Source organism: Platalea leucorodia (genome assembly GCF_965183815.1).
Source record: "Platalea leucorodia genome assembly, chromosome: 1".
Taxonomy (NCBI): Eukaryota; Metazoa; Chordata; class Aves; order Pelecaniformes; family Threskiornithidae; genus Platalea; species Platalea leucorodia.
The window spans coordinates 156,706,005-156,725,950 of record NC_138823.1 but is presented as its reverse complement, the minus strand read 5'-3'; the positions used below and the strand labels follow the sequence as shown (position 1 = coordinate 156,725,950).

The window sequence follows — 19,946 nt, the reverse complement described above, 5'->3', positions numbered from 1 at the left end:
GAGACCAACTGCTTCCTTCCCCTTACATTAGCATACCCCTAATGTGCCTCCCCATCTCCCCCTTCACCTTGTGGTCAAAACACCAGGCTCTGCAAATACAGGGCAAACCATCTGGGGAAGCCATCGTGCTCTCCGGGAGCTATACCTTACTCACCCCTCCCAATCAGACCAGTGCACAGTGTGATGCCTTTTATTATTTCAAATATTTTATCCATAAATATGCTTAACTCTTTCTCTTTTCTACCATGTATGTAAGATGATGAATGCACCCCGGATTTTCTGTGAGGTCTGGATTTATTAAGAAATTAAATACAAAGGCACCCAACACCTATTGATGCAGCAATAGTACGAATGCCTCTGATCATGTTTGCTATTACAATGTCCACTCATACAGTAATAGCAAGTGTGCTTCGGGTGTTAATTTTTGGGTGAATTAACTCCATATGTTGGCTTTCAGTGATACGGGGCCCCAGTAGTTAGTCACATGTGGACACAGCCTGGGGTCCCTGCCAGTCCTGGCAAGCTGTACGTGTTTACAGAACATCACTTAGATGTTGCCCGGGGCTGGAGGCAATGGTCTCCAAGAATTTGCAGAACCGATCTGAGTGTTAAACATTAAAAGTCTCCATGCATTTTCCATTTGCAATGACAGAAAATAATCCATGTTCCTCCATGCTCAGAAATACCCAAGAGTTATGTCTTGCTACTACGGCACTCAGAAACACAGGTGTACATGACTTATGCATTAGCTTTGAAATATTTACACCTCACTGGGGAGCCAAATGGGGAAAGTGATCTGTGACCAATGCAGCACCATTCAACACTGCATGTGTGGGCACCCAGCATGATGAGAAATAGTTCCAACAACCTGACAGTTGCCCGATGTGTTCAGGAGCATATACGCTAACAGATTATCCTCTTGCATGCCTTGTTTTGTACATACATAGAGTTGGAGGTTTTATCCCCTGTAAAGTGCTTGGTATTATTTCCAGTGAACAGAGGAGGAATTTATCTCTGAGAATAAGACATGTGATGCCTAGTTGATGAAGGCAAATTTTAACATTGACTGATCACATTAACATTTCAGGCAGCATTTTGAACCCTTGAGCCTAGATACTTGCTGCAGTGATTCAGAATTAATAGGTGCTTCTGTACATTTATCTATTTTGCATAAAAAACAGCCATTACTAACTCTTGTTATTAATGTTTACTTCCTGTTTTATTTTGCCTGCAGAATACTTCAAATTTCTCAAGTGATTTCTATTACGAATGTCAAGCTACCTCCTAAACATTGATTAATTTAACCTCAGACATGTGGCAGATCTAGACCGAGCACATCATCAAGTTGTGCCTAGGAAAGCTACAGCATTGGGTGGATCAAAATCCTAAACTAGCACTAACCTGGCACCGTCAGCCGTCTGCCACCTTCCCTGCTTCGAGGTGTACAGCAGGGTATGATCCTAGACGAGGACTGCTCTTGGTAAAACCCATGTTCTTACTGAGGGGAGCCAATCTCAGATCAATCTCAGCCAATCTGCGTGCAGGCCATTTGGCAAACAAGAAGAAATGGGCTACATTATTATGACCTTAACTCCTGACACCCTGATTGTCAGAGTTCATGAGGCATTTCTTTCCCTTGCCGCCTTCTGTGAAGTAATGTTTGAGGAGACATTAGGTTAAAAGTAACTAGTGAACAATTTATAACAGGCACCTGCATTAGGTTTCTATTATTTGCCTAAAGACTCCTAATAGTTTTCAATTTGAAAAGGAAATGGAGCAGGGGAAAGGAAATTGGGGAGCTGTCTCAGCATACCGGCTGGGTCCTGGCTAACGCTGTGTTGATGCGGTGGGGACAGCCAGGAGAGCGGGAAGGGAATTCACTATCTTTTATTTTCAAAAATTCTGCCAATTAATTAGTTGCATTATAGAACAAAAATGTACCCATAAATGACACATTGCCTTCGATCACAGATTCAGTCTAATGATCTGGTGAGGTAATGAGTCTTTCTCCTGCTCTGCTGAAAGCCCAAGCCTCCCTCGTGCCCGAGGTCCAGCAGGCAGGGTCTCCTCTCACAGCCGGGCAGGGGGGACCTCGACCCCGCTAATGTTCATTTTTTGTGTATCAGTGATAGTCCAGACTTTCCCGTCATAGCTGAGCCGTTGAAAAGAAAATGAGTTTTATTATGAGCCATTTTCAGTTTGCTGACACCAGCGGTGGGATTCATTTCAGCTATTCTGGATAACTAGAGTTTAGATGTCTGTTCCTGAGCTAATTGCTGTAGACTCTTTTTATATTCAATGGAGAGGAACTTTCCTGGGAGGTGATTCATCTGGCCTATTTTAGATATTTGCTTTTGGATAGTCTGAATTACACCTCAATATTGCCAGCTTCTCCTCATGAACTCTGAAGACCTGTAGACAGCCACCAGAAGTACAGCTTTCTACACTGTAGACAGCTGCTTGTGGGAAGATTTCTCTTATTGTAAGTAACCAAATACCATGTGCAAATCCAAACTCCCCAAATCATAATATGGCAAGTAGAGCAAATCCAGTGCTTTTAAAAATTTTTTTTTCCTGATGTTTAAACTTTTTGAGGTAAATTCTTCATTTTTTTCCCCACAACAGTTAAGGATAATTGTATTAATGTTAATATATTCATGGATGGTCATATTGCCTTGAGCTGGGCTATTACACACATAAAGCAAACAATGTTGTCTTCCCTACATGATCTCCCAAAACATCAGTCCTGCAGCCACAATGCTTGCAATAGAAATGATTCAGAAAGATGCTGACAGAAGAGACAGTAAGCAAGAAAAAATATGAAGGTTTGCTCAGCAAATAAGTTGGATATGGAGAACTGGCTGACATCTTATGGACTATAGTTATGAGCTGTGCTTTTAAGTCAGTCAGTCATGGCCATAAACACAAACTGTCTACACCCATCTGCTTCGAGACACAGCTCTACCAATAAAACCAGAGAGTTTTGGCTAGTCTAATCAATGTTTCCACTGACTTTAATAGAGCTACTCTCACTTCTGGTGTGCTACGATCATTAAGACCTTCCATAACGCAGAATTTGTAGCCCTGCATATTTATGTGTTGGAAAAGGAAAATCAAAATCACTAGGTAATTGCAAGAGGTGTTGACTGTTACATGCAATCAGAAAACTGCCTTTGCTGACACGAAATCTGAATCACACCGGCTGTATATTGGAGAACTTCTGTGAAATTCAGTGGGCTCAATTCACATTGAACAGGATGGAGTGTGCAACTGCTAATGCCAGCATACAACTGGGATCACACTTTGGCTTCTCAGCAGCCTGCGCAACATGTAGAGAAACACCAGTCACTATGCAAGCGTCTGTTTTGCTGCATGTTTTAGACCCTGCTAGTGGTAATGAAATCTATCATCCTCTTTTTCAACATGACACCATGAAGACAACTCACTGCTTGGAATATATTCATTTTAAATGAGAAAAAATAATCAGAAAAATCAGGTTTGATTAATTAAAAAAATTCCACCTCTTTTATTGGGTTGGAGACAACTGACACAAAATCCTATGCGGTAAAAAGGAAAGCCAGAAATAATGATAGTGTAACATCAGCGCTAGTGAATAATTCATGGGGTACAATTTCACATTATTTTAAATGGTGCTGCTTCTCTCTCTGATAAGCAATAATTTTATGCTCTTTCTTTACCTTTTTTAACAAATCAGTCAAAAGGATTGTCTATTGTTATCTGCAAAAAACTGTATTTGGAATAATTTTCAAGGCAGCTTAATAGAGCTCTGATCACAGAGCAGGTTTTTTTTTTTTTTAATACTCTCTACTTGTAGCTGAATAAGTTCAGGTTTCCATTTCAGGTTTGTTTAGGGAAGGAAAATTTCTCGATGCTACATAGCACTGACAAGTCCTGCATTATTTTCTGTTATCTTCTTCCCTGGCAGCTCTACCACATCCTTAGAACGGATTTAATTTTGTACTAAGAGGTAGTCAAGACGTGAAAGGGCAGTGATGCTGGAAAAAACCGCCTGAAGGGACATGCTGCGGGCACAGTCCTGTGGCCCGCTGCCCCAGGGCAGGTCCCTGAGCTGGTGCAGAGCCCTGCGGGGGACTGCACTGCCAGGCTGCAGGCTGTGCTCGCTGCCCTGGGTGTGGGCAATGGCCCACGCACAATATTTCTGCAAAAGAGGTGCAGAGCTCTTCTCCCCATCTCCCCTCTGAAAAAAAACATGAAAAAGACACATTTCTCCGAACAGAAGTTTAAACAGTTGTCCGTGTTTGTTAATGCTTGCACAGGGGTAGGTCTACTATTAGAAGTGAGGGATGTGTTTACCCAGGTCCGTCAGTCTGGGCTCCCTCCGTTTGCCCCACAACGTGGTGATGCATCTACAATGCTCTCTTTTCTGAGGTTTCAAGAGGAGTGAAATCAAGACACATGTGCGAGGAGGGAGCTGAGGATCGAGGGACTGGTGTGCTGTGGCATGGCTGCCCTTCAGTTTCAATGTAGAATATGTGCTCCTGACACAGGGAGCTCTGCTGTCCCCAGCTGTGCATGGAGCACAAAAGCGCACTCGCAACTCCAAAAAATATGAGTATGTAGCCATAAGAGAAGAACTGTGTACAGCAGGCATTAACAGTATGCACATAGCTATTAACAGTATGTGTTTTTCTGCCAGCCATAAAGACTGCTGCAGCTCATTTTTTTCTCTCCCTTTTCTGCTGTACCAGTGGTGGTGACTGTGATCATTTTAGTGACAAACGGGAGCTTGGGACTTCAGTGAGCACCTTGGCTGTATCCCATAGCTCGCAACTGGGTGTCCTGAGGAGCAGCCCTGAGGTGGATGGGAGCGGCTGATGGGAAGAAGTGGCTGACCAAAAGACTGGGAAGGAAGAAGTATGTTAAGGGCTTATGAAATGTAATAGCAGAAGTCGGAACAAAGGGCAAATACATGGCTAGCAAATATTAAGAATAAAGAAATTGCTAGCAGTGAGGTTAAAGATATTTAGGGGTATAAATGGAACGTAGTCTTTGAGATGCTGGACTTGCACAGGGATTTCTTTTCCTGACGTCAAACTGTGGGTTATGCGAAAGTAAATATATTGTATTTCTGTGGAAAGAGAGGGTGTAGAGGGAGCCTCTGAGAGCCTCGTATTTTCTTCCTTTATTAATGCATTGGGTAATCCTGCCTCTGACCGTGTTGCCTAGGGAAGGCTATTCTCTGCAGTGCTCTTCATCTTCATCCATGAATGAGCAGGGGCAGAGGCACAGTCCTCTCTACCTTGATCTCTGATCCCTCTGTGCAGGCTGTTGTCTGAGAGCAGCTGTGGCTCTCCTTTCTCAGCCAGGCACAGTAAACTTCCCCCAATACCACGGGGTGTTTCTTTGTGAACAAATTCCATATTCAGTTCCTCTGGAAGAAAAATCCCTTTCTGACACAAGGCAGCTTTGAACTGCTCAATCACATCGTCGGACGCCTGAAAAAGGACTCTTGTACTAATCCATTTTGCAAGACGTTCCTATGCAAGTCTTTCCAGTAAGTCTCATTCACAGGGAGGATTTCCCAGCCCAGAAAAGAACAGAGAGGAGATTGCCAAAGTGGAGGTGAATCAGGAAACAGGGAAGAAAATGCTGAGGGCTATAGAGGAGAGTGACCCAGCAGGAAAGAGTACAAAAATTAAATATGTAAACCTCTATTAAATGACACCTATGAAAGTGGTGTAAGTGCCTCCAAGTATCCGAAGGGTGATCTCTCCCCCAGGAGAGAGGTAAGTACTAAATGGACAATTTAGGGCATTATAACTGAGGACCTGGGGTGAAATCACAGAAAATAAAAGTCAGGCTGAATAACTGGTGAGAATTATTAACAATGAGATCTGTTTGTTGGTCTCCCAAGGTAGTGCTGAAAGCCCCATTGCTAATTGATTAATTTAAATCTAGACCGGAAAAAGCACTCGGGAACGTACCATGGGGAACAATCTTGTGCTTGCAGGGAAATGGATTGGATGACTTAGTGGTCTTTCCCCATTCTAATTTCTATGGTCCATTTCTCTCCTCCCCTTAGTGGATGGAAAAGATGAAATCCCATCAGCTTTGCTTCTGAGGAGTGTGGAAGGAGACAGTGCTGTGCTCGCAAGCACCAGTGCCCTTTGCCTTCTCTTCCCTTTCCTTCTTCAGTGTGGGCTTTGGAAATCTGGAGGGGCAGATGGGACAGTCAGCCCAGGTCCCTGCATGCTTCATCCCCATACCAAATCCACAAGTTTTTTTTTTTTTAACCTCAATAGTCCGCGGCAGAATCAATGTTATTTGAGGGTCCTTTCCTTTCATGAGAATTTGAACACTGTTTTTCTCCTCAGGAAAAGAGCTGTGTAGGGGCTTACAGATAATTACTAATTTTAAAGCAGGACTGAACTGCACTTTTCCTGCCAGATTATACTGGTTTTGGCTGGGATAGAGTTATTTTTCTTCATAGTAGCCAGTATGGGGCTATGTGGTGGATTTGTGCTGGAAACAATGTTGATAATACATGGATGTTTTCCTTATTGCTGAGCAGTGCTTGCACAATGTCAAGGTCTTTTCTGCTTCTCACACCACCCCACCAACGAGGAGGCTGGGGGTGCACAAGAAGTTGGGAAGGGACACAGCCGGCACAGCTGACCCAAGGGATAACCCACACCATATAAAGTCATGCTCAGCAATAAAACCAGGGGGAAGGTTGGCAGGCGGGCCGCTGCTTGGGGACTGGCTGGGCATTGGTCAGTTGGTGGTGAGAAATTGTTTCATTTGCATCACTTGCCTTTCTTGGGTTTTATTTCTCTCTTTGTTATTTTCCTTTTCATTACAATTTATTTTTATTTTTATTATTATTATTATTATTATTATATTTTATTTCAATTATTAACCTATTCTTATCTCAACCCTTTCTCACTTTTACACTTCCAATTCCCTTCCTGCCATCCTGCTGGGGGGGGACTGAGTGAGCAGCTGTGTGGTGCTTAGCTGCTGGCTGGGGTTAAGCCATGACAGAGATCCTGAGTGGAGATGTCTGTTTTTCTCTAATAAATGCTACGCCACTAATATCTGAGCGTTAAGTAAATTGACAGTCTTATATGGTAGCGAGATCCCTAATTGCAGTGAGAAAGGATGAAATCCTGAATGTGGATTTTGGCAGATAAGTACAGGGGGAACTTATTTTTTTTTCTCTTAAGTGTGCTTGCATTTAAAAAGTCTTCCTATGCTTTTTACTTGGCCAGTAAAGTAAAAGCAATGGTTGATGCTACTAAGCCCTTATTCATCTGAGAAACTTCTGGGTTTAGGATGAGATGCACTCTTTGTATTGAGATTGGGACAATTTCCAGTTTGGTTTATCACAAAGCAGAATGAAACTCTGAACCTTCCAGCTCCTTGCTTCACATGCTTAGGGATGGAAACAGAAGTGCCTACTTTTCACTTCCATGTTTTACGTTAATTATTATCTCCATCCTTGTGGTCAATGCAATTATATGTGACACAAAGCCAGGGCCTTGCCTGCATCCAGGTTTTGAGAGGTGTCAGTTACTATTTCAGTCAGAAATATTCTTTCAACAGCAGGAACCAAAAGCTAAGTCCAGAGACAGTAAATGGTCTGGGCTAAAAGGCACAGTGTCTGAGAAGAGCTAGCTGCTCTGAAATGGAAACCAGAGCCACCAGCAGGCATAGCAGGGAAGAAGACGTTTGCTGCTGGAGCTGCCCAGAAGGCACCAGTAAGAAGTGCTGGAGACACTTACAGCTTGTGCAGCAGGCGGAAAATGAGGGCCCAGTTCCCTTCCCAGGCTCGGTCATTCTCCCATGGGAGTGCCTAAAACTGCTGATATGAGAGGGGTGTTTTCCCCTGTTCTTGCTGAACCTGTGCTACCAAACAGCTGAGAGGACAGAGTTAGGTTAGCCAGTAACAGCAGTGAGGAGCTGTGGGATGTGCTGGTTGGGGTGCTCACCTCCAAAAGCGAAGCCCTGATTCTGTACTTGCTCCCAGCTGGTGCATGCATTTTATCTGATTTTTGTTTAGTGTAAAATATACAATCAGGCCTGGACAGATGACCTTGGACCTATTTTTCCCCACTGTCTGGAAGTACAGCAGGCTGCATGTCCCATCTCATATTTTCTGTTTCTAAGTAATGTATCTTGAGCTATTTTCTGTTCCTTAGCACTGATTTAACAGAAAAGGTGAAGAAACACCCAACATTGCTCTTGTAGGGGGAGTGCTTGCAGTGGCATACCTAAGCCCATATTTCAAAAGAAGTGATGAACCTGGTGAAGCCACGGTTCTAACTGCAAAACCTCAGATGTCTTTTGACTGTGAATTTGGAAAACTAAATCTGTTGGGCTGCAGGGATCCTAGTCTGCCCATTATAGGTCCACATTACAAAATCCAGGAATAAACTTGCAGCTGTGGAAAAGAGATGCTCTTATGGAGTTCAGAATTATTTATAGAGAATCTGAAGATTATTGGTTTAAGGTTTACAACCAGAGGAAAACAGATTTCTGAGAAAGAGTGCATGATACAGTTTCTAACTACATATCTATTTACCTATTTTAAAATATTTTGAGAAAACCTGTCATCTGGTGGTGATGTGTCAACCTGGGCACATGTAAGAAGTGGATAATGTTTCCAAGAACGTCAAAAGATTTTCTGCCACATCCTTAAGAGCATCAGGCAACAGAAGGTGAAGAGACTTCATGAGATTTTCAAAAGCATGTCAGCAGTTTGGGCACCCAGTTTCCATCTTGGGAATCTAGGCCTCATTGAAACCCTGAGTCTCACTGGGACCAGGCTTTTAGCATCCATCTAGCTATGCAAATGAGACCTGAGAGCCTAAATTACTCCTGTGAGTCTCTTCTTGAAGGGATCTGCCCTGGGCATTAATCTGTAAATTATTCACAGTTCCTCTAACTGGTTTGGCTATTTGAATCCCACCTGGGATGGAGCAGATTGATACTCTGCATAGGGCACGAATTTTCTACTGTATTTTACTACTTTACAACTCTCCTATTTAAACTAAGGATCAGAAATCAATTGGCCATCAATATTCCTGATTGTACTTAGACGTCAGGCTTTATGAGTCTTAATATGACCATAAAGATCCATGGAGACGTATTGTCAACTTCACTTTTTTCTGTTATTCCACTTAGCAATTATTAAGATCCGTTCCATGAGATACAAATGATAATTTCCCATCTTTTATCACAGCATGAAATTGCTATTTAGGGCTCTTTTGTCCAGTTCATCTTTATTTCATACAAGATAACTGAGAAGACCTCCTAGTTTGCTTTTAACATCAAAATGATTGTCAGCCTAAAAAAAAAAGATAGAAGAAGAGAGAAAATTGAAGTGAGAAATCAACTCATAACCTTTTTCTATGAATGCCACGCTCCTGTGAAAAGGACTGAACTTTCTTAATGCTTCATTTTTAACAGAAAGCATGACAAAAAGTTCCTATCAGTATTTAAACTGCGAAGATTTGTCAAACACAGATGGGAAAATAGTGTTTAAATAGCGTTCTCATTTTATCCGTAATGATTATGGGAGGTTTTTTTGCAAAAAGGACCTCAGCAATAATACATCATCTCTGCACTGAGTGACAGGAATTCTTTACTGCGTCCAGTGATTTCAAGTAGAGCACAAATGTACACCTGTATCTGTTCAGGGCTGGCAAAGGCAAACCCTGTCCGTAGTGTAAATAAACATTGCAAATGCTGCCTGCCTTTAGATCGCAGCGCTTGGTGTGCAGCTTACACCTCCACCTCCCCTCCTGCACTGCCCTGGGCTGGGGCCTCCTATCTCCCAGCTCCTGGGGACGGGCAGCACAGTCCATGCTCTTCTCCTTGATGACCTGTGTGCTGGTAAAGCTGTCTGCCCCGCCAGTGACCCGTGGTGGGACCATGCTCTTTGCCGAGCCCTGCAAGAGCTGCTTCTCGCCAGTGGCTCCTTGGCCTCCTGTCATCCAATAATCTGTGACTTTGTGCGTCAGGGATGGAGATATGTGACAGTGCTGTGGTTTCACTTTTGTTGGCCTGTGTTAGAAAATACTAGCTTGTTTGCTCTTGTTTTTTTGCGACTGTATCAACTGGCCTAGTAGCAGTAGTAGTAGTAATAATAATAATAAAATAAATTATTTCCCCTGCAAACTTCTCAATAAAAAAGTATAGCAGACCAGTGGGTGAAAATAAGATGTCCCAATTGCACCTGAGAGACAGTCTCACATGGAAGGGGGAGCTGGTAGGTTACCTTAATGTGTGACAGCAAGAAACATTATGTCCAGCTATTGTTGTTGCACACCCTGAAATGAAATATTGGTTGATCCTGGCCAACAGCCAAACACCCACCCAGTCTCTTGCTCACTTCCCTCTCCTGTGGGACTGGGAGAAAATAGAAGGAAGGCAAGAAGACTCATGGATTGAGAAAATGATAGTTCATGATTGTTTGGCAAGACAAATGCCATAAACCCAAACATCTCCCCCTTCTTTCCCCGAGCTTTTACTGCTGAGCACAATGTCATATGGTATGGAATATCCTCTTCATCAGCTGGGGACAGCTGTCCTGGTTATGTCCCCTCCCAGCCTCTTGCCCACCCTCTGCCTACTTGCTGGGGATGGGGATGGGAAGGAGAGAGAAACTCTTGACTCTTTGCAAACACTGTCCAGCGATAGTCAAAACATTGGTGTTATCAATATCAACAGTGTTTTCGCTACAAATGCAAAACGCTACAAGGAAAGTTGACTCCATCCATCACATGCCTGGATATGCATGTTCTGAGGTGATAGTTTATGTTTGACATGACGTTATCCAGACTGTCTTTACCATATGAGAACCCATCATATCTTCAGAGAAGTCAGGACAACTACTGTGGATAGTCAGTATGCAATAAAACTTAGGTCCCCATATTAATACTATGCTACAATAGCAGGTATACTTATTGTGCTACTTGAAGATTCTGTGGGAATGCAGCTTGCTTTACATGGAAGATTTGAATGCAATGTCTTACTTATTGAATAATTTTTTCTAGAGTCAATCAAACAATTTTTGATAGAACAATCTTCTCTGAATGTGTTTCAACAAAATTAGAATGTGTTAGAGGACTGACGGATTTCAAAAACATTATAACCGAAGAACTATTAAATAATTTACTTCAACCTTTCCATCTTTTGAAACGTTTAGTTCAGGATCTGTTATGTTAGTGTTTGAATTATTATTGTATTCAATTATTATATTACATCAGATAACATCACATCAGCTGGTATCCAGTGTGATAATTTGCTCCTACCTAGGTTATCTTGATGTCTATTAATCAAATGTTTTGAAAACTTACTTTCATAAAAATGCATCGAGATTTTAACTTTTCATCACAATTCATATCATCACAATTCATACATTTTTCTGACTGTTTTTCTGACTAGCAATTTATTACTGTGGAACATTCACAGTCAGTCAATAACATGATTTTCTAAATTTTTTTCTTTCTCCTACTTTGGAATTTGCCCTGGGTGCTACAGCATAAGTCAATTACAGTGCCCAAATGTAAGTCTCTCTGGTTTCCCGGGGAAACTGAAATGGCAGAAAAAATGTCAGAGTTCAGGAAAAGAAAACCAATCTAGCACACTTCTGTTTCGTCTGTAGAGATTTTATATTATCTTAACAGCAGTTATCACAGAATCACATTTTGCTTTTTACCAGCTTTGTCTGAAAACTGTACAAGCACAGATAAACCTGTTTCTAGCCGGGATGACATAAATTGAAACAAAGGTAAAAACAAATTAATTTTTGTCTGTTATAGTTGTGTATGGTACTAAATGCAACAAGACATTATCAGATTTGTTTTTGCTGATGTCATTAGTAAGTTGATTGCAGAGATCTAAGTGTTTTTCTGTGAAATTCTATGCTAAAACCACAGGAAATTAGTACTTATTTGAGTGCTTCATGTGGAAAACCTGTCTGTGCCGTCTTTGAACAGGGTGTGTCAAGACCCTTGCTACCTCTGGGAATGATGATGGGGAACAGACCACAAATCTACAACTTTAGTACAGAAAATAATGACACAAATGGCAAATGATTCGTCTTGCCATTGTTGGCAGATATTTGTGTACTGGAAGGAACTAAAATCTTCCTGGAAAATGTACCAAGATAAGGCTATTTCTAGCTTTGCATCTTCTGTGAACCACTTCGTATCTGTGAATTTCTTTTCTAGGCTCCACAAAACCAGTAAAATATTGACAAATTGGATGGCTGACAGATTGAAGGAATTTATAAAAGGGAATTCAGAATTAAAAAAGAAGCCTTGAGGGAAATGGTTTGTGAACATAAAGTAAAATTATACTTTGTCTTAATGCTGACTAAGAAGAAATATGAAATACAAATGTGTAAAATCCCACTAAGGGCATAGGACTCATAAAAAACCTAGTGGGAGGACACTTTCACCCCTTCCCTAAAGAAGACACGCAGACAGCCCCAACTGCCCAGCAAGGCTAGCAGGGGTCTGGACATGCCCCTTCCCTCCCCTAGCACTGCATGCACTCAGCAGCCACAGTTTTGGAAGTTATGATTCCTTTGGGTGACTTGTCTTCCCATATGGTGTGGGGTTTTAAACTGTCCTTCATATGACTGCTTCTTTGGTCATATAGCAATGAGGCTGCATTGGCTCCATCACACTTTTTAAAGCAGGTCTAGGTCTGCGCTAAAGGATGCAGGGGCTGTACCTTGATGAGGTAGGAATGAGATAAAATTCTTACAGGGAAAATACACACTGAAAACTGAACAGGAACACTGAGCTGGGTACAGTCTCCCCTCAAAAAGTGGTTAGAGCAACAATTCTTGGCTCCTATAACTCAGCTTCTTATAAAAGGCATATTTAAACATTCTTCCTTGTGGTCCTCCTGCTTGGAAAGAGATCCTCTAAATAAATTACAGCACTTTGTTTAAATCTGATGAGTGCCACAGTCAAGAAATCTGACTATGACACGGCAGCTGGTATGTTGGGTCTAGTGTGCATCTTTCACATCCCAAAGTCAATCACACCGTCCCTTTTATTTTTCTTGGTACTGAATATGTATCCTGTGGTCTATAGGGCTTATCTACCATGTTTTGTGTTTGTACAGCACTGTGTCTGTGCAGCGCTTAAAAAATGGAAGACTCATCTGTTATTCCAGATCCTAAAGTAATATAAAAAATAACTAATCAAAACATATTAAGCAAAATAATAACAAATTTAGCTGAGGAACAGTTCAGTTTGAACCAGAGGTCTAAAAGACTTTTAGGTCAATTTCTCTACTTCTAATTTCAGAAGATGATTGCTCACTCTTTTCACATCAGAAAGGAGAATAAGTTACTCTGCACAGAACTCTTAGCTGTATTTAGGTTCTGTGGTTGGAAAAGATCCAGCATATAATCCTGTTCCCATCCTGCTGCCTTGCAATATTCACAAATGTCCCTATTGAATCTAGCTAATGTAATTGTTGAAAGGAAGGAGTAAGACAAGCCTGGATGAATTATACACGCTTTTCCCCTCTGAGCTTATCTTCTCATTTCTAAACTCAATCCACTGCTCCACGCATCTGACTGAGAATGAAGTTTATGGCAGCATCTCCACTGCTGATATCCTCAAAAATACTGAGGTACCCCAACTGAGGTATGCTCACAAAGACAGACAGACAGTTTCGTCAAAGGGCTAAAGATTTCTGTGTAGTCTGTGTCCATCAGTTAAATCTTAACAGGGGTCAGTATAAAATTTTGGCCCTGCTGATAAGTGTAAGTATTTCCCACAGTTAGAGCAGAGCAGAATTAAAACTATGCATGTTCTTGGTTTTGTTTCTTTTGATTGGAAAGGAAATGGTCTGAGATTTGATTTTATTGTCAGTCTAAAACAAGGTTTATGGTAGCCTTGTACAACAAGAACTCAATGTTTCCATATCTAAAAAAACAATTAATATATAATACAACTTTTTATTGATAACTAAAACTACTCCATCTATTAGGAAATGCAAAATCAGGCAGGTCTGTATTTTGTCCTATAAACAAAGCATTGTGGGGACATATTTATGAATATACCTTTACCTCCATTGCCAGTATTTTTTGTGTGAACTCACTTGAGGTGTAAATATTTAATGCTTCTTTTCTCTGCATTACTATTTATTTTTCTGTGTGGGAGTAAAGGCATCCTTCAATACTGTGGACCAGGTAAATAATGTATTGCTTAGTCCTGAAAAATGCCAGAGGAAAATAAATGAGAGCATATCTTACCTTTGGTCATAACAATGCCTGCAAGAGTTTTGTGGCGTGCATGCATGGAAGTGAAATTGTCTGTCAGCTCCTGGAACTTCTGTGCAACCATTTGGTATACGGAGTCCGCAAAATCCTGAAAGACACAGTCAGAAAGAATTTTTTCACTTTCTTTGATTGAGGCACCTGGGCGTTTCTGCAGATTAGTCACCTGCTGTCACTGCTGAGAGGTCCCTTTTAGAATTAGACACCACCTACCCGAGCAAAGATAAAAGGAGTATCTCTCTGTCGACTACCCACATCACCCTCAGAAATGGCCAAATTAACTGAATTAGAGAGACCCGTATTGACTAGGATTAGTGGTAAAGGGAGAAGATTTCAAGGTTGGCTTTTTTCAGCCTCCTAGACGTTGGTCCAGGATCAGTTCATAGGAAATTTGTTGGTCCTTAAAGCATTTTATTGTAGTGAGCTGAAGAGGTGGATACGTGTCCCACCAAACCACTTATTTCCATGAGCCCACTGAAAATTTCCATTAGCCCACTGAAGCCTGAGCGCTGAGCTGGGGCCTGGGTTATAGGTAAGGACCATCTATTTCTGCAGTCAAGGTGAGTTTTTAATGACTCACAGCTACTGAGGTAAAACAATCAGCTCAGAAATTGGGCTATGTTTACTGCTGTCAGAAGAGCACCATGGGCTGTCTTGCTTCCACCTCGACAGCCACTGGGAGGAAGGGAAGGGGAACCTCTGGTCGCACATCCTACCAAAGATGTTGCTTGCACAAGTTCACTGGTGTGCAGTAGTGCTGAGGTCTCCTCCTGAGCACGGCAGCTTTGTTGAAAGGTCAAATTTTTCTATGGACTAGGCTCTAGAGACTGTGTGGTCTGAACCCTCAGGTCTGAGTGAGTCTGGTCACCAGGGAGAGCCTTAGTAAGCCAGTTACTGAAGCCAAGCAGGGTAAAAGGTCTAAAAAGTGAATTCTGAAGACTACGTATGGATGACTGTGAACCTAAACCAGCTCTGGTGCTCCTGAGAACACCACTACTTGGACCGTTTCCCTGCTGCAACGTGTAGTATCTTTTCATTTACTTAATCTCTGCAGTTTGTTTGGCACAGAGCCTTTCAAGCATACATTATAGATAAGTCAGAAGAATGTTGTTTGTGAGTATGAGTTGTTCTTAAAGTGCTTTGCAAGTCTGAACATAAAAAGTAAGATCCAAAGGGTTTTGGGTTTTTTTTTTGAGCCATATGATTTCTTGTGGGAAACCAAGCTGTACCTACAAATCCTTCCAGAAGCAGTTCCTGGGGGCTGGAGCTTACTCTGGGGTCCTGACAGGAGGCCTCCTGGCATCCTGCAATCTGGTTAGCCCCGAGTGATTGTGCCTTTGTTAGGAAAAGAAGCTCAACCAAGCAACAATTCCAGTTTTTCTCCTGGTGTTGGGCTAAGCTACCTGGCGACAGGTCCTGGTAAAACCGGCCCCCTTGAATTCACCTGGTTTCTTTAAGAGGGCTCATGGCACACATGGAAGAGAGGCTGAGTCTGATATTTAGCCTCCCTCACCCTGAAAGATCCACGGCCGTGCAGGAGTAAGGAATGTATCATATCCATTCTTTTTCTCCCAAAACTGTTAATGGTGATGAAAACATGTTAGTGAAAACACAGTATTTTAAATCGGGAGAACACAGCTATTTTTCAGAGGAAAGCAGATTCTAATTCCCAAATATTATCAGTAATACTACTGCCACTGAGAGCCTCTGCAGGCTGTACACCATATGTTTCTACAGTTTGTTGCAGAAAGTCAGCTTAATTTTTAAACTTTATTATAGCAAATATAAAAAAATCTAATTAAATAAAACATAACAACAATTGAGCAACCCCCTTTTCATAAAACCTGGAATATTTTTTCCATGTACAATCCCTGTAAGTGATTGCAATTTGATCAAATACATAGAGGACAGGATTTCTTTGACACAATAATTTTTCTTTGTTTTGCTAAATACAGCTTTCCAAGGTATTGCTCTGAGACCAAACCATTTTTTCCCAAAAAGACAGTTTAATACACCATGGAATAAAATATGCTGGCTTGTTACAAAAGAAAGAAAGAGGCATATAAACCCTTTCTGGGGGATGCATACAAAATTCTACACTAGAATTAGATGAAAACTAAGAAAAATTATCAAGAACAGCTTGACAGTTCAACAGTTCCTAAATGGAATTTCACTTTGACTGCATTTATACCTCTTCTAATCTAATTGTCCACAACCACCATGTGAGCAAGATATTGCTCATACAGTGCTTCTGAAGGATGAATTTTGGGTCAATTCTCATTTGTCAAGCATCAAGGCACCCTTGTGATATAAATGCAATTATAGTCGCTTTACAGATGAATGAGTGAAGGCACTAAAAGGGTGAGGGACTGGTCCAGGGGAATACCATGGAGCTGGGCACAGCCAGGTGTTCTGATTTCCTGATGCTCTGGTTAAGTGCTCAGCGCTGGAATACCTCCTGTCTTTCATAATACAGAAGTTTGTTTCTAAACTTGTTTTCCCTACTGAAGAGTGACTTCATCCATAACGGAAAACTAAAGTGTATTTGCAGGACAAATATAACTGGGCCCCATATGGTGGACTGAAAATCTGATCAGCTTTATTTAGACTAGAAAGAAAGAAAGAAAAAATAGTATCTCAATAAAACTATCGGCACCATCATTTAAAAAAAGAATCAAATAATAAATTTCATCTCCTGTTGTACTGCAGTCCAATCCATGCCTGCATTTCTTGCATACCCTCCAAATCTGCATCCCAGGGCATTTTGCGCTCATTAAGAGTTAATTAGCTTAGAGGCACATACAATTCCTAAAAGAATAATTTTAAAAATGCTAAATAGAACAAATAACTTTTAACTTTGGATTTAGAAATCCCCAAAGCTTTCTTTACTTCATTTGGCGGTAGGTTCCAAAGCCAGAGAGCAAAGAGACTCACTAAAGGCAAAATAACGACATGACTTTAGATAACATTTAGGGACGATAAGGAATTCGGCATTCGCTGATCTCAAGGAGTGACCTGGGACATTAGAGAACAGCAAATCCATTAAAAGTGAAGCCTCTTAGCTAAAATAAGTCAGGCGAATATTTTTCATCTTGAATCCATTGCCTGAAAGGATGCCAGTGAAATTAATAGAAGCAAAGGAGTTACATAGATGAATACATGTAGGATGCAGGAAAAACAACCAGAAAAATAGTGTCTAAGCTCAGAGGTCATTTACAGGCTATCCTATTACCCTAAGTTTCCAAATGAATATTCTAAAATAAAATGGAAAGGAGGAAAAGGAGCAGTCTAGTTTTGCAGGTGGAGAAAAATAAGAAGTCAAGAGATGCACGGCTCAGCCCTGGAAGAGATTTGATACCCTCAGCATTGATCCTTGTAGTGCAGCTTTAATTTCAGGGCCTTGAATACTCTGGCCCTGAAAGCTGGCCCAGTGGCAGAGCTGGGTGTGGTGTTAGGTTCCTGATCTATACCCATACGTTGCAAGAAGCGTAGCACACTGCCTTCCCCTCTAACACACACCAGAGCAGCTATTTGGCTTGACCCAGTCATGTGCAATGAAATCAGTGACAGCACGTCTGCCTATTTAGAGCCTTTAGACTGGTTCTCAATGTTTCTGTGAAACCAAACCTGGTTACAAACATATCTAATGCATCCAGGACAGATAGGGTGGAGATAAGAGTTGGTACATTTACCCCTGCTCAGTTTATAACGAGAGATATCATTCCAGAGATTTTCTTGCTTTACTTCTAAACAATAATCCTAGGCTACTAAAAGATACATATCCAGATGATCATTACTGATAGGTTATAAACCAGAAAAATCCAACTATTGATGGCTATTGTGAGCCTGGTTGAACTTTTAGGACACAGGCTAGACTATGTTATCTGCCATCAGAAATAACTTAAAAACCATACACAAAAGGAACCATTCTTTTGTTATTCTCTACTTTCAAAACAATTAATCTTAGAGAAAAGTTGTGTTTGGTGATACCACAGTTCCTACTGCCAGATACGACTGAAAATAAAACTCTCCATCTGGAGTCAATACAAGAGCCAAATACATCTTGGCAGCTTCTGAACAACTATCAGGTTGGTAGTAGAAAAAGGGAAAATTTCAGAAGATGAGGGAAAAAGAAGAGTAGAAACTTTCCTTGTGAAAGAGAAATTCAGTGCAATTAATAGAGGTGCATGCACTGATCACGTAATGGCAGAGAAATGGCAGCTTGGGGCAGGGGGACAGGGCAGAAGAAAATAAAAAGATTCAGACAGTCAGAACTCTGAAAATTTTTACCAAGACACATGGGAGAATAAATGCTCAAATGCCACTTGAATGCTGGACATAGGAAGGACTTATGCTTAGGGGTTTAATCCTCTTGGAAAACTGGGGTCTGATACAAAATGCCACTGAAGCCAGTGGAAGTATGCCTGACTCTAAGATGTACCAGGTAAGGCTCAAGCAGCAAGGATGGGAGTTCAAGCATGCCCGTGCCCTGGCCAGGCAGGTTGAGCTTGGCCATGCCAGCTTTGGGTGAGTGTTGGGAGGAAAAACAACTCTGGGGAAGAACTGACCTTCCAGATGCCAAGTTTCTTTCAAATCCCCTGCTTTGGTTTGCCTGCTATCAAAATCTTACCTTTCATAGATCCTCACATAGATTGTTCTGTACAAACAATGTTTGTCTCAGAGCCAATTTCTTTGAGATCAAAACTTTACTCGGTCTTGTTAATACAGTGAATGGTATAAGTAATGCAAAAAAGACTGCTAGATCCACATCGAGGGGCAAATCTGCTCTCGGTTGCACTCAAACCATGCATATTGCCTAAAAGCCTACTGTCACTGGTGGAAGCAACAGTTTCTTGTTCAGGTACCTGGCAGAAGAAAGAAAACATAATGCTAAACTGTTCATTGTGAAAAAAGACTGAGATCCTGCAGTACTTAATGAGCTATATTTTAACATATACAAGGAGGCTGGAAAAATGAAAAATAGATGTCATTACTATTAAAACTGCACTGTGTTGTCTGAAGTATTCATCTGTCCTTGATTACCATATCAAATTACTTGTGTTATTCACAAAGGAAAATCAAACTTCAGATCATACCGTTACAGAACCAAAAACTTTTAATCATTTCTCAGCACTAGTATTTCAAATGGTATAAATAATTAAATGTGTTCAAGTTTGCAATGGGAGTCTTCAGGGTAAAACTGACATTCAACAGGAGTAGTAAGGATATTAAAATCAATAGATTATAAAGGAGAAAGCCTTTAGTAAACATTTTCTATTGAAATCCTGTCTTAGGGTTTATAGGGTTGAAATATCAAAAAGGTTAGATTTGCATATGGATGGGAAGAAATATTCCACTATACAGATATCACTAGGGTTCTGTTTCTTCTGTCTCCCAAGTACTTTATTTTCCAGCAAATCACTGACATTTGGGGGGTAAATGTTGAACACAATGAATGGGGATCAGGTTGAATTAAGTTCACAACTCCCTTCACAGATAAAAGGAGATGCACACCTAGTTCTTTTTACTAGCCCAGGGGGAACACGCACTTGTTGACAGCGGGAGTTTGTATTTTTTCCTGCAGAGAACTCTCGCTGTCTAAACAGGAGGGGAGGAAAACACAGCACAGAGAATATCGTGCCTGAAGCACTGC

The 19,946-nt window shown here is 41.2% G+C and overlaps 1 protein-coding gene across 1 annotated transcript in view; it reads right to left on the bottom strand.

Annotated features, from left to right (window-relative positions):
- ADARB2 (adenosine deaminase RNA specific B2 (inactive)) overlaps nt 1-19,946 on the bottom strand; it is a gene marked incomplete at both ends in the record, with an annotated part of 317,253 nt that overhangs the window by 47,223 nt on the left and 250,084 nt on the right. Inside the window, one exon of the mRNA XM_082329735.1 lies at nt 14,270-14,384. Coding sequence (XP_082185861.1) covers nt 14,270-14,384 — 115 coding nt within the window. The remainder of the gene's footprint in view (nt 1-14,269; nt 14,385-19,946) is intronic.